The sequence below is a fragment of the Neovison vison genome, chromosome 14 (genome assembly GCF_020171115.1).
Source record: "Neovison vison isolate M4711 chromosome 14, ASM_NN_V1, whole genome shotgun sequence".
NCBI classification, from domain to species: Eukaryota; Metazoa; Chordata; class Mammalia; order Carnivora; family Mustelidae; genus Neogale; species Neogale vison.
The window spans coordinates 3,674,988-3,688,864 of NC_058104.1; the positions used below are offsets into that span (position 1 = coordinate 3,674,988).

The 13,877-nt window shown below is 64.5% G+C and overlaps 1 protein-coding gene across 1 annotated transcript; it reads left to right on the forward strand.

Moving 5' to 3' along the window:
- Nucleotides 1–3,192: 3,192 nt before the first annotated feature.
- Nucleotides 3,193–12,308, forward strand: LFNG (LFNG O-fucosylpeptide 3-beta-N-acetylglucosaminyltransferase). The gene is made up of 8 exons (XM_044233199.1): nucleotides 3,193–3,682; nucleotides 8,160–8,208; nucleotides 8,698–8,797; nucleotides 8,893–9,046; nucleotides 9,146–9,231; nucleotides 9,645–9,810; nucleotides 10,247–10,332; nucleotides 11,084–12,308. The coding sequence occupies exons 1-8, from the start codon at nucleotides 3,254–3,256 to the stop codon at nucleotides 11,148–11,150; spliced, it is 1,137 nt and encodes a 378-aa protein (XP_044089134.1). The 5' UTR covers nucleotides 3,193–3,253; the 3' UTR covers nucleotides 11,151–12,308.
- Nucleotides 12,309–13,877: the final 1,569 nt, after the last annotated feature.

A 13,877-nucleotide genomic window follows, 5' to 3' on the forward strand; every position in this document is an offset into this window, starting at 1 on the left:
CAGCCACCTGCAGCCCCAGAGCCCCATGCTGGGGCTGTTGCAGATGCTATGAGGTCGGCTGCCCAGGAGGCACACGGATCCACATCCCCGCAAGAGGGCCAGGCTGTCTGCTTGCCTGATGTTTTGCCCACGAGCACCTTATCAAGTGGACGACAGTGTTATTATCACACCATGGGAGGAAAACTGGGGTTCAGAGTGGGAACATCCCAGGTCCGAGGTCTTGGAGCAGAGAAGGGGCCCCTCTGATTTTGCAAGGCTAGCCAGCTGGCTGTAGAGGTGTCTCTGTCCCTGGGCTGTGCTCGCACCCCCAACCCCAGCCTCCACTCCCAGCCCCCTTCCCCAGGACCCTAAGAGCCCCAGGGACTTCCTGGCAACCTGGTCAGCCCCCACCCCAATCCCTCTCAATCACCCCATTTCCTGTCCTGAGTCCAGCACCTCCCCTTCCCCCATGGTTGTTTGACTCAGTGGGTCTCTGGTGGGAGCCTTTGCGCCTAGGGAAAGGGCAGGGGAGGAGAGTGCCTAAGGCTGGGGCAGGGGGCGGGGTAGTAGCTAAGCCGGCCACCCCCTTACAGTTTTTAGACCTCAAGGAGTCACCATGAAATTCCATTCTCCTGACAGCAAAGAAACTGAATCATTCTTGCCAAAGCCCACGGCCCCCACAAGAATGCTGTAAGGCTTTGTCCTGCTGTTCCCAGACAGGCAGCCGCACCCGCGGCGGCCCCCCCACTCCCGGAGCCTGGCTGCAGAGAGGCCCAGGAAAGCCCTTCCTGCTGGGAGAGCCTGGGCTGGTCCCTCTCTGCACAGTTGCTCCCTCTCCTTGCTCCCTGCATGCAAGGCAGCAGTCCACGAAGCTTCACTTTGCATTCTGTACAATGGGCATGCTGCTCCCAAGGTCTGGTGTGCCAGAGGGCCCTGTAGCCAGGCCACAAGTCAGAGAAAGCCAGAGGGCCATCTCATGGGCAGGACCTGGTCAGGCAGGAGCGTGGGGTACCATGATGGCATGCTGCTCCCCTCAACCTCTTAGAGAACACTCAGCATCTAGAAGGTACTGAGCAGGGATGCCACTGACCTGAATCCCAGGTATAGGCACAGCTCATGCAAAGATCTGGGGGCTCAGTGGTGCTTGGGCTGTTGGAGGATGGGGAGGATTACAAGGGTCAGCAAGAAATGGGGCTGGGAATAAGTAGACACGAGGTCAGGATCTGAACTCAGAGCAATGGGGAGCCACGGAAGATTCTGATCTGTTTGTGTGTATGTGTGTCGGGGGTAGGGGGAGGTATGATTTGAGCTGTCTGGTTGCCGAGTGCAGAATAAAATAGAGCAGGTAGACAGGAACAGGGACCCCTGGCTGGAAACTGCCAAGCGGTCTAGAGGAGAGATGAAGATGGGGGAGGGGACTCCTCAAAATAGCCCAGATTTGAGATGGGAGTTGGTGGTGGGGCAAGGGACATGGGGACTTTGGACTTGAGGCTGGGTTGGGGCTCAGCCCACCGGGGGCAGCCCATGCCCCCAGCTATAGGGTCCTTTTCTCCCCTGCCCACCCCCACCCCCCCAGCAGCCTCCAGGCTTAGAGGCTGGGCTCTGGCCGGTGGAGGAGGGGTTTATGGCAGGAGGTGACACCACGGGAGACTTGTCACTTGGGGAAGGCCAGCACCATCTGCTCCAGCATCTGCCTGCCCGAGGTGGCGCCTGCTAATTACCTGGGGTGGGGGGGGCGGGAGGAAGAGGCCTGGGAACCACTATCCCCCATCACACCCCATGCCAGAGGGCCTGGGGTAGGGCCCAAGGACCCTAAGAGCAAATGGGCCACAGCCTCCCCACTTCCTCGGTGGAGGGAGCGGCAGATATTTCCCCAGTAAATCCTTCCTGAGCACCTATTATGCTCCAGCCCTGACTTTGCAGGAAGGGAGACCCATTGCAGGCAGAGGGTTAAGCGCTGGGAGAACTGGCCAGTGGGCAGAGTGAGCGCTATATGGGCCCTGCGGCCATGGTGGCCGCACAGGGCCTCCTGAGGAGGGGATGCCCGAGCCCACCGCGAGGGGAAGGAGGAGCAGTCAAGCGGAGAGCCGCCCCCAGCTGTGCTTCCGGAAGATGCTGAGGGCAGGGAGCTCGGACCCTGAACCCGCGCCTGCCCCCGCCCCCCCACCCCCGCCACTTCCGGGCCCCTCGCCCCTCACCCTCACCCCGGGTGGCTGGCGCGCATTCCTGCCGCCCCTGCTCGTGCGGCGGGCCGGCCCGGCCCGTGGGAAGGCCTGGGGGTGGGGGCCGCCGTGTGCCGGGAAGGCGGGGCGGGGGCACAGCTGGGCCACATCTGGCCTGAGCGTAGAGGGACCAAATGGGACAGAAAGCAGCCTTTCATCCCGCGAGAGGCGGGGCGACCTCAGTTTCTTCTCGCCACGGGGCGCCGGGAGGATTTCGGGGACCAGCTCCGTACCGCCGCCGCTGGGCTGGGATTCGAGGAAATTTGCTCGGGGCGGGGCGCGGTGAGGGAGAGCGCTGAAGGTGGAATTTAATACAGGTGCTTTCTCGGTGGAAACACGTGTCCCTGCCCGTTGCTCGGAGGGCTCAGCTCCTCCTCAATATTAATCACCGCTGCCTTAGACGGAGCGCTCGGGTGCACCCAGGCGCCGCCCCCCTTCTTGGCACGCACCACCCCAGGGAGAGGACGCCGGGCACGGGGAGGGGCAGTGCCCGGCGAGGAAGTGAGGACGTCTCCTGCGGGACTGCGGAGCCCGAAGTCCCCGTGCCAGAACGCCGGTCACCTCGCCGAGGGCGCGCCCTTCCGCGTGCCAGACGCCCCGTGCGGCCCCCGCCGGCTCTGGCCAGCCTGGTTTCCCCTTCGGGGCCACCGGGGCGAGAGGGGCCGAAAGCCCCACGCCTCTCGGCCGCCTGCGGGGGACGACCTGGGCGGGGCGGGGCGTGCACGTGCTCACAGGGGGCAGGGGCGACGGCGCCCGCCGGGCCGTTCCCAGACCCCCGCGGCGGCCCCACGTGGGCGCTGCGAGTCTCGGGAGTGGGGGGCGGCCCGCTCGAGGCCCCGCCCCAGGGCCCGGTAGCCAGTGAGCGCGCGGAAGGGGTGGGGATTCGCAGTGGACCACGCCCACCCGGGGGCGGAGTCAGGCGGGGAACTTTAAAAGCGCCGGGCGCGGGCAGTGGACAGCTGAACGCGCCGCGGGAGCCGAGAGACTCGGCGCCGGTGTGCGGGGCAGGGCAGGGCGCACTGGTAGGGCGCGCCGGGGGCCGCCACCCCACCATGCTCAAGCGCTGCGGCCGACGCCTGCTGCTGGCGCTGGCGGGCGCGCTGCTCGCCTGCCTGCTGGTTCTCACAGCCGACCCGCCGCCGCCCCCTGTGCCCGCCGAGCGCGGCCGGCGCGCGCTGCGCAGCCTGGCGGGCCCCGCGGGGGCGGCCCCGGCGCCCGGGCTGGAGGCGGCGGCGGCGCCCGCTGCGCTCGCCCGCGAGGTGCATAGTCTGTCCGAGTACTTCAGCCTGCTGACCCGCGCGCGCAGAGACGCGGGCCCACCGCCCGGGGGCGCCCCCCGCCCCGCCGACGGCCAGCCGCATGCCCCGGCCGAGTCGCTGGCGCCCCACGACGTCTTCATCGCGGTCAAGACCACTAGAAAGTTTCACCGCGCGCGCCTCGACCTACTGCTGGAGACCTGGATCTCGCGCCACAAGGAGATGGTGAGCCCCCACGGCCTGGCGGGGTAGGGGGGGGGTGCCGTCTTGTGCTGCGGGTGGCGGTATCAGATGGGCGCCGGGCTGCGCCTCTGTCCAGCTACGGGGAAAATCTAAGAGTAGCGACGCCAGTCCATCCCTTTCCAGCCGGGTCTGCTTGATGCGGCCACTCTTCCCATTAAGTTGTGGAAGTGTCAGAGGGGGACCTGACCCCATCCAACTTCCAGAGCCCTGGATGGTGTGCGTTGATCCTACACCAGCTGCTGTTGCTTTGGTTGGTGTTGGTGTTCTCTGTGATGTTTCTTCCCCCCACCCCCAACTATTGGAGTGCATTACTAAGGAAGGTGCTGTTGTCCCCAAACCTCCCCCCAAGGCAGATTCTTGGCGGGGCATCCTCCTGGGGCCCTGAGGAGGAAGACTCTTCCCTGAGTGTTGGAGTGGGGGGTTAGAATCCCCAGCATAGGGCTGGTCCCCTCCCTCATCTGAGTCTTTGCCATGGGATGGGGGACAAGTCATTGTCAAAGAGAATTTGGAGTTGGGGTGTGTGTTGTTGAGTCCTGGAGAATCCGTCTCCAAAGAGAGCGCTGGATTTTGGGGGTCTGTGTCCCCACAGCATGGGACTTTTCAGAGCCTGGAATCTTGTGCTCACTGCACCCTAGTTGAACACTGGCTTCCTACACATAATGAAGACACACCCCACTTTGAAAATCTCCCTGGAGGCTGCAGCAGAACGGTTGGGTTGGGGCGGGATGGGGCAGTGTGCGCCCTGCCAGGGGAGGGGCAGCGGGGGAACAGCCCTGGGCTGGGAGATTCAAGAGACTAAGTGGGACTTTATGGTGAAGCTGAGAGACCCTTGGCCGGGGTGAGGGTTCAGAAAGGACCCCACACCTCTTCCTCACTGTTTAAACCTCACGGCCTGGGATCTGGTGGCTTGGATGAGCCCTGTTTTGGGGCAGGGTTCTGGTGAGGTCATGATGGGGGCTGGGGGGTGGGGAAGGGTTCTCTCTGGTTCCTGTATGGGGAGGGGGCCCTGGGAGCCCCGTGGCAGCTTCCTGGGAAAGCAGCATCCCCTTTCCCAGGGGCTCAGCGGGCCAGCGGGAGGGGGCGGCGGGGGCCATGGGTTTTGTTTGGCCGTGGGGCCGTTAGGATTCCCAGCGCCCGGCGGCTCTCACGCCGGCCGCTTGGGCAAGGTAACAAAGCCCCTTTCTCCAACGGAGAAAGGCGTCCGGCCTCTTGTGCACAGCTATGCGCTCCATGGGAACCGCCACTGGCGTGCTGACCACTCAGGTTGCCTGGCGATGAGGGGGCCGACGGGCCCCCCCCATCCCTGACTGACAGCCCTTGTGGGGCACCAGGCTGGAGCCCTGCACCCTGCCCCCCAGCACTCTGCCTCTCTGCCCGGTGACCTTTGGCAGCATTCAGCTCCTGCTGGGCCACCACCAGCTCTGAGCACCTCTCATCTTGGATTTGGGGGGCATTCTCCAGCAGAAGGGATGTGGTCCAGGGGTCTTGGGTACCAGTCCCAGCCGAGGTGGATAATCCTGGGCAAGACCTGAGGACTTTCTGACCCCTGGTGTCCTCATCTCTGGCAGGGGACCGGCAAAACCTGGAGGTGGAGGGAATGAGCCCAGCAGTTACCACAGGGTCGGGGTGGGGTCTGTCATTCCCCTGGGCCCCAAGGTCCCCGTTGAAGGGCCACTCAGATTTCCTTCTTGCCGGCTAAACCCACCCAGGAGAGGCTGCGTCTGCCCCGGGCATCAGCTCATGTGTCACAGCAGGCCAGAGTCCTGCACATCGTGTTGGGGGGAGGGGGTCCTTGAAACTACCCCGACCAAGAGCCCTCCTCTCCCAGTCCTGTGCGTGGTGATTCAGACCCAGTCTGATGGAGGAGATGCAGAGAAGTCAGGGCTTTGGTGGGGGAAATCCAGAAAGACTGTGCAAGCTGAGAGTGGGCATCTGACCCACGTGGAGGGTTGGGGGACTTCCTGGAGGAGGTGCCATTTGAGCTAGACTGACAGCACTGGCATGGAGCATGTGTTAGAAACTTCCAGCAATTAAGGTGATGATGGGGAGGAGGGAAGGCAGGGGCAGGGGTTGGTCAACAGGGTCCACACTGTGACAGTACTCAAAGTCCAGGATGAGGGGCTGGACCTTTGGCCTTCCCCCACCCCTCCCAGGAGCAGGCCAGGCTGCTGCGGCTGCCACCACAGTGGCCACAATTGCTGGGGGAGAGCTTGGCATCCTGTGTTTCTTTGAATCGCAGCTCCAGGAACAATGCCGCTTCCTGTGGGTGTCCCCCCACACCCCCGCCCGCTCTGGGCCAGCCCTGCCGCCCTTGCTGCCCTGCTCTTCCTCCTCCAGCCCCATCGTTGGGGAAGTGGGGAGGAGGCTGTGGTGGTGGGAGGGTGGGAGCGGGAGGGGTTTCAGTCCCCGGAAGGTGCTTGGGTCTAGACTAGCACCGCGTCTGCCTCAGGGTATGACCACAGGCTGGAGGCCGCCCCTCTCTGGTCCCCAGTGTCCTCACTGTCCACTCAGGTAGTAATGGTGCCCGCCTCTCAGGGCTGTTAGGGAGACCAAAGAAGGGAGGGGGTCTCAGTGCTTTGCTCTGGGTACAGATGAGTTTTTGTGTTGCCCATTTGACAGAGGGGGATACTGAGGCCCTGAACCACCAGGCAGCCTGTCGCCTCCTCTGCTGGTTGCTCTGATAAGGGAGGCCAGGCACTCTGTACCCTCACAGCCCCACCCTGCCTCGTACTCCTCTCCAGGCTGCCCGCCTGGCTCTTCCCCTAACTGAACAAAGGTGACTTTAATCTCCATAGCCTTGGGCTGGGTTTTTAGGGCACCACCAAAGCGCGGGAGAACAGGCCCCGCTTGATCTCATTAAGAAAGCATTTTCCTTTTAATCCAGCGACGGCAGTGGCGCGTCTGCACTGGCCGGCCTCAGCCTCCCACAGCATTCCTGGGCTGCGAGGCTGGGGAGTGGGTGGGGGGCTGGGTGCGAGTTCGTGCGTGCGGGCGGCCTTGGGGTGCCTGCAGAGTTCTGGAAGGAGGGGGTGCGTGTACGGAGAGGGTGTCCACGGGGCCTGTTCCTTCTCCATGCTAAGCCTGTGATCGGCAGCTTGTGGCTTCACCTGCGTGTGTGCTCCGGCCTGGGGTCAGGATGGCCAAGGAGCCAGGGCTGCCCGAAGGAGGGTGGGGACCCCAGGTGGGTCTCCCTGGTTCCCGGGTATGAACTGTGCTCTGGGCTTGCACGTGCTGGATCCTCCCTTGGACCCATAAAAGGAAATTGAGGTCTGGTGGGCATGGAGGTGGGTGGGGGGTCTCCTGCTGCCTGTGCTCAGAGCACCCACCCCCCACCAGGCCCCAGGGTTTGCATTCAGCCTTGCCTGGTGCGCTGGGTGGCACGCGCTGGGCGGGCCCGCCGGAGGAAGGAACATTCCTCCCCGTGTGCTGACGGGCCCAGGCGGGTGCCGGCAGCTCCTGGCCCCGCCCCGCATCCCCCCCAACCACTTCCTCAGAGCGATCCTGGCAGGGGTGGCCCTGTGCTGGCACAGGTAGAGCCTTGATGTGGCCTTGGGCAAGGACTGTCTGCCCACCTGGATTTCCTTGCCTGAGCAGTGGTGGGGGTGGGGGGGTTGGTGCTGGGCCTCAGGGGGGCTGGGGCATCCGCAGTTTCCCTCCTCAACCCTCCTGCCTGTTGGAGCCTCCTGAGAACGGCGGTGCTTTCTTAGGCTCAGACAAGGTGACCTGGCCGATGGGTCCCAGTGCCGGGGGCATGGGGGCCCAGCTCTGAGGGCTGCAGTGCTGTGGCCGCACCCCTGCCCCATGGACCCTTCGCCTGGCCCGGCCCAGTTAACCAGGCCAGCTGTATGGTAATGGGCCGCACGGCCACTCCTGCTTAATGCGGCCGAGTTAAGGCCAGCCCGGCGTCCCTCGCTGCGCGGCCTGAGACAAAGCCGGCGGACAATGCCTGGTGATTCATCCTCCCTCCGGGCCCTTTGTCCGCCGGGGCTTGGCAGCCGCCCAGCAGAGGCCTTTGTCCCTGACTGATTGAGACTTGGCTTCCCAAAGCCGACCTCCTCCGTCTGCCCCCCCACGGCCTTCTGCCCCCTCCCATAGGCTGCGCGCTATGTCAATAAGGGTGTGTGCCCTGCCAGGTGCGCGGGGCGCCAGGAGCCGGTTACCTGGTGGGTGGGCGGGGCGCCCCACCTGGCTCGTGCCGGCACAGCCGCCAGGCGACCTTGGGCCCAGCTGTCGATGGCAGGGTAGGGCCTGCAGGAGTTCCGCCCCCTTCTGCTTAGGTTGGGCACTTGAGACCCACTCTGCGTACCTAGGGAAATTGAGGCCCACGGAAGGGTGGAGAGTGGGCATGACTGAGTTGGAGTTCCTGAAGCCCCAGAGTGCCTGGCTTTCCCACCCCCTCGGTGGCCCCGGGCCTGGGGGACAGAGAGCTGCCTGTTCAAGGCCACGTTTCTCCTTCCAGACGTTCATTTTCACCGACGGGGATGATGAAGCCCTGGCCAGGCGCACGGGTGAGCCCTGGACTTGGGGAGGCCGGGGTGGGAGTGGGGGCTCCACTCCTGGGAAGAACTGCCTCCTCCCCAGTCCCCTGCAGAGAGGTCTTGGAGGCCACGGGCCAGAGAAGGCCCTTTACTCAACTGGTTTGCTCAATGCCCCGCCCCGCCACTGGGGGGGGCACCCAATTCTCATGCAAATGAGGTCCTTTCAGCTCCCAGGGCCCTTTGAGCTGATGTGGCGGCAACAGGTGGCCGGTGCTGGGAAAAAGCCGCCTGAATGGGCAGGGGCGGGGCCGGGGTTGCCCTGGAGGGGGTTGGGCTGGGGGGGGGGCCGCTGCTGTGATCACTAGGCCGTGGGCCCTGGGCCGGGGAGGGGGGCAGCGGGAGGAGGCCGCTGCAGGGCACTGCTTGGACCCAGGGCGCCCTGGGACAGTGGTCTGCTCCACCCCGCTCTGCTCTCATGGGCCAGCTCAGACCCGCTCACGGCCCCTCCCTTGCTCCCAGGCCACGTGGTCAATACCAACTGCTCAGCTGCCCACAGCCGCCAGGCGCTGTCCTGCAAGATGGCCGTGGAGTTCGACCACTTCATCGAATCAGGGAGGAAGTGAGTGCGGCAGAGGAGCGCGCCCCCTCCCCTGGGGGTCCCCTCCCCACCCCCAGCCTCCCACCCTTGACGCCCTCTCTGCTGGCCCTCTGCAGGTGGTTCTGCCACGTGGACGACGACAACTACGTCAACGTGAGGGCTCTGCTGCGGCTACTGGCCAGCTACCCACACACGCAGGACGTGTACATCGGCAAGCCCAGTCTGGACCGGCCCATCCAGGCCACGGAGAGGGTCAGCGAGAACAAGATGGTACATGCTCCCCCCTCAGGGGCCCGAGCCAAGTGGGCAGGGGGCCGAAGGGGTCTCCGGGACCTTGGGCAAGGGTCTCACTGTGCTCCCCTCCCGCAGCGCCCCGTCCACTTCTGGTTTGCCACCGGCGGGGCTGGCTTCTGCATCAGCCGTGGGCTGGCCCTGAAGATGAGCCCATGGGCCAGGTGAGTGCCCTGGGGCCCCTGCCCAGCAACGGGTGTCCCCAGCCTCCCATGCGCAGGTGGGCTGAGTCATGGTGTTCCCCCCCACACACCTGTATCTCCACCTCTGCTGGCTTCCCACCTGCCAGGCGCCAGACCCAGCTACCATCGGGCAGGGGCAGGATTCCTTTCTGTGCAGGCTTGGTAACCCCAGCTCTGAATTATCAGGCGAGTTCAGAGGAGGACGCTGTGCAGGGGCTCTGGGAGGGTCGGAGCCGCTGCAGGCCGGCCTGTTGGTATTCTGGTCCCCTCCTCTCTGAAGGTTGTGCTCCTTCATCCCAGGCGGGGTTCTGCCTGTCTGTGGCTGCGTCCCATTGAGCTCCCCGTGGACCGCCAGCGCCACCCTTGCTGATCGGTCGGGCCCTCTCCCCCTGCAGCAGGGGCCACTTCATGAGCACAGCCGAGCGGATCCGCCTGCCAGATGACTGCACCATTGGCTACATCGTGGAGGCCCTGCTGGGCGTGCCGCTCATCCGCAGCGGGCTCTTCCACTCCCACCTGGAGAACCTGCAGCAGGTGCCTGCCTCCGAGCTCCATGAGCAGGTGCGCCTCCCGGGCCGCAGGGAACCAAGTGGAGTGGGGGGAGGGGGACAGGGGAGTCACTGTTTTAAACCGGGAAGTCAGGAAGGGCCCCACTGTTGGCTGTCCCTCAGACACCCAACCCCACCGGCGGGACCCTGCTCCAATCCTGGGGGTCACACCTACTCTGTGCCATTTGGGGCCTCTCTTGGCCCCAGCTGGTGACTCCGCTAGCCTTCGCTGAAGCCCCTACCCTAGACTTCATTCCTGGGTCCTGTAGAACAGGTGGGTTGTACCACACATGCCCAGCCCCACGAAGCCCGGGACTGAGGCCTTCCTTCCTGGTCTGGGGAGGGCGGAAGGCAAGGCTGTCCCCTTGCACAGAGCCCCATGGAAAGCCATGGACAGAACTGGGGGTATGGGGGCCTCTCCTGGTCTCACCTGCCCAACCCACCCCCAGGTGACCCTCAGCTATGGCATGTTTGAGAGTAAGCGGAATGCCATCCACATGAAGGGGCCATTCTCGGTGGAGGCTGACCCATCCAGGTGAGGAAGCAGGCCCAGAGAGAGGCTGGGGCTGACATCGGGTCCCCCAAGGGTCTGCTGGGGCCAGAGGGGTGCTGTGGAGAGGGGTCTGCTGGGGCAGGTCTGCTGGGGTCAGGGGGTTGCCCTGGGTTTGGGGTTCTGCTGGGTCCGGTCTGTTGGGGCTGGTCTGCTTGGGCCAGGGGGATGCCCTGGGTTGGGGTCTCTGCTGGAGCCGGAGGGGGTGCCCGGGTGGCATCTGTTGTGGCCAGTTGGCAGGGGACGGGGGTACCCTGGGTAGGGGTGGTCTCCTGGGGTCGGAAGGGAGTTGCCCTGGATTGGGGGTTCTACTGGGGCCGGGGGGCACCCTGTGTTGGGGGGGTCTGCTGGGGCTTGTTTGCTAGAGCTAGGGGGTTGCCGTGGGTTGCGGGTTGTGCTAGGGCCTGAGGAGGGGTGCCCTGAGTTGCGGGTTCTGCTGGGGGTCGTCTGCTTGGGCCAGGGAGATTCCCTGGGTGGGAACATCTGGTGGGGTAGGGGGATGCCCTGGGTTGGGGTCTCTGGTGGGCCTGCTAGGGCCAGAGGGGTGCTCTGGGGGTCTGCTGACGCTGGGGGTTGCGCTGGGGCCGGAGGGGTGCGTTGCGGGGTCTGCTGGGGTCAGGGGGATGCTCTGGGAGGGGGCATCTCGTGGGGCCCAGGGGGGTTGCCGTGGGGGTCTGAAGATGGGGGCTCCGCACCTCCTCCCCACACAGACCCACCCCCTCCTCTGTCCCCACAGGTTCCGCTCCATCCACTGCCACCTGTACCCAGACACACCCTGGTGTCCCCACACCGCCGTCTTCTAGCAGCCATGGTTGAAACCCCGTCCTCGGGCGCCCCTGGTATCCAAAGGGCCCGGGGACCCGTGTAGAGCCGCCCTGGCCTTGGCATTCGAGACTCCCCCAGGGCTGTGCCTGCGTGTGCGCACCGCGTGCAGTCTGCGGAGCAGGCTGCTGGGCAGTTCCGCTCTGCTGAGGAGCAGGCGATCATGCCGCTTGTCTGCTCCGTGGGGCCGCCGCCTCCTGAGCCCCATCCCAGCAGGATGGGCAGCAGAGGTCACCCTGCAGGCAGTTTTATTATCGCGGGGTCTCTGGGCAGCATGGGGTCAGGGGCTGCTCTGCCGGGATAGGCAGGTGCCTTTCCCTTCCTGTCCGTTGCAGGCTGGGGGCTGGGGGACCCTGTCTCTGGAGATCCTGGCCCCCCCACCTCCAAACCCCCAGCACAGCTGAGCCACACTCAGTGCATAGAAAGAAGCTGGGTTTAGGAGGAGTGGCCCAAGTCCCCTGCTCCTGCTGGCTCTGGACTCCGAGGGACAGCAGACAGCACCTGCGTCCTGCCAGCACCACCTCCGGCCCCCATTAAGTCCCTAGTGGCCGTGGGGTGAGGGGAGTAGGGGCTCCCCTCCTGACCATCCTGGGTGGGTAGTCTTCCCAGTCCTCATGGTCTCTTTGTCTCCCCGTGTTGGGAAGACAGAGCTGAGCATTTCATCTCCTCTGGAAGCAGAGAGAATGTCGCCCATAGTGGGCGTGTCTGTAAATATTTGTGACAGTAATTTTTTACTGTGCTTTTTTTTCATAAGGGGGTGGGTAAAAGGGTGTTTTTGTCTGTTTTTCGGGGGGTGGGGTGGGGCAGGGTGGGTGTTATTTTATCTTTTCTGTGGATCAGAAAAAGCAGAAGCCAAACTTGAGATAATCTTTGTTGTTCAAAGCGGTGGAAAGGCCTAGCCCCCCAGCGTATTTATGTGTCCCTGCGTGCGGACTGCCCGTGCCCCGTCCTGCACGTTACCTGTCTCCCGCAGGCCTGGTGTGGCCCACCGGGCCCGTGGCGTGTGTTTTGTCTTCTGTTTTTCTTTCTGCAAAGACAGAGCTTGGAAAGCGACGGATAATGGAAAAGTTCTCAGGGAATTGAAGTGTGGTTGCCATGGTGACGTCCTTTGCTGTGAATAAAGGTGCTCTTTGGGGCAACCCCCTGGGGTCCTGATCTTGCTGGAAGTTGGGTCTGAGAAAGCAGGTCTGCCCTAAGGGTCTCCCAGGGGCCTGCAGGCCTGTGTGTGCTCCTGTGGGGGAAGGGAGGGAGGGGATCTGAAGAGCAGCTTGCAGGAGCCTGAGAGGCGTCGCAGGGCCCCGTGGAGGGGATCGGGGGTGGCTGGATCCACAGGTCTCCCCCAGAGGAGCAGTCCGCCTGAGCAGACCCCAGCTTCCCCGCAGGAGGGACAGGGGCTCGCTGTCGCCCAGCCTGATCTGGCTTCAGCCCCATCACAAACCCACAAGAGGCCATATTCTTGTCCCATTATGCAGATGGCAAAACTAAGGCTCAAGAGCCAGTGACAGCCAAGGTCAGGCACCTGGGCTGGGGCGGGGGGTGATCAAGCGCTCAAACTCAGGCCTGGTGGTCTTGGATCTTGGCCTCCCCTTGTGCCAGGGACCCCACACACTCCTCCATGAAGGGGCTGCATGGCTGGACCGGTTCCAGAGCTGGGCCCCCAGGAGGCTGGGCAAGGATTCACACTGACCTTGTCTTCTGTCTGCTCCTCGATGCCGCTTTCTCCTCGAATGCAGCCTTGGTGGGCGGCAGGGGTGGGCAGGAGCTGCTGCCGCCTCAGCTGGGGACGTCCTTCAACGCCACCATCTGGGGTGGGGGCAGCTGTGTTCCCTCTTCCTCACGCGGTGCCCGCTCTCCTCCTGGCCTCCAGGCTCCCAGGGCCATGCACGCTGGCTGCTCTGCTCCACAATGAGCCTTCTCAGCATGTCGGAATAAAGACAGGTGCTCGCCAAGGGCCTCCTTTCCCCACCCCTGACCTATCAGGGACGTGATGCCAGTTCCATGCCCACGAGCTCCTTGCTCACATACTCAGCACCCCCAGATGCAGCATGGAGTCCGGGATGCCCCCTGCCCCTTGCTGGTAGCTCCTTGGGCCTGGGGCAACTGGATGGGGCCTGACCCCACACCGTGGCCTTATGCAGCCCTGAGTCAGCAGAGTGTGGTTTGTGGAAGGGCTGGGAGGGAGCAGCTGCCCGGGGGATGTGGGCAGTGACTGGGACGGGGTTGGGGGGCGGTGAAGGAAGAGCCCTCAGCGTCTCAGCCCGATCCCTAGCCGGAGGGCACCCTGTCAGCACCACATCTCAGCTGACGGGGCAGAGGTCATCCTCGCTGACACGTTGGGGAAAGGGAGATGCTAGGGCGGGGGTGGGGGGGCCAGCCACCTGCGGGCAGAGACCAGGGTCACCCGGGGTGGTCAGAGGAGCCTTCTGGCCTCGCTCCAGGGTAGACCCAGGGCCCCAGGCTCCCTGCAGAGCTGGTGGCCCTGGGGCACACTACGTGGCTTGGCAGCCCTCACAGGGACAGGTGGAGGCTGCCCCAGAGCTGGGGATGTATGTACGTGGTCATCACCACTGGTCCAGACTGTCCCCTGTGGGGAGGAGGCACTGGGCCCTCGGAGGAGGAGGAGTCGTGACCATCGGAGAACAAGTCGTGACCATCGGAGAACGGAGAACGGCATAAATGAGCCCCTAGGGCTCTGGGCCTGGGAGGTG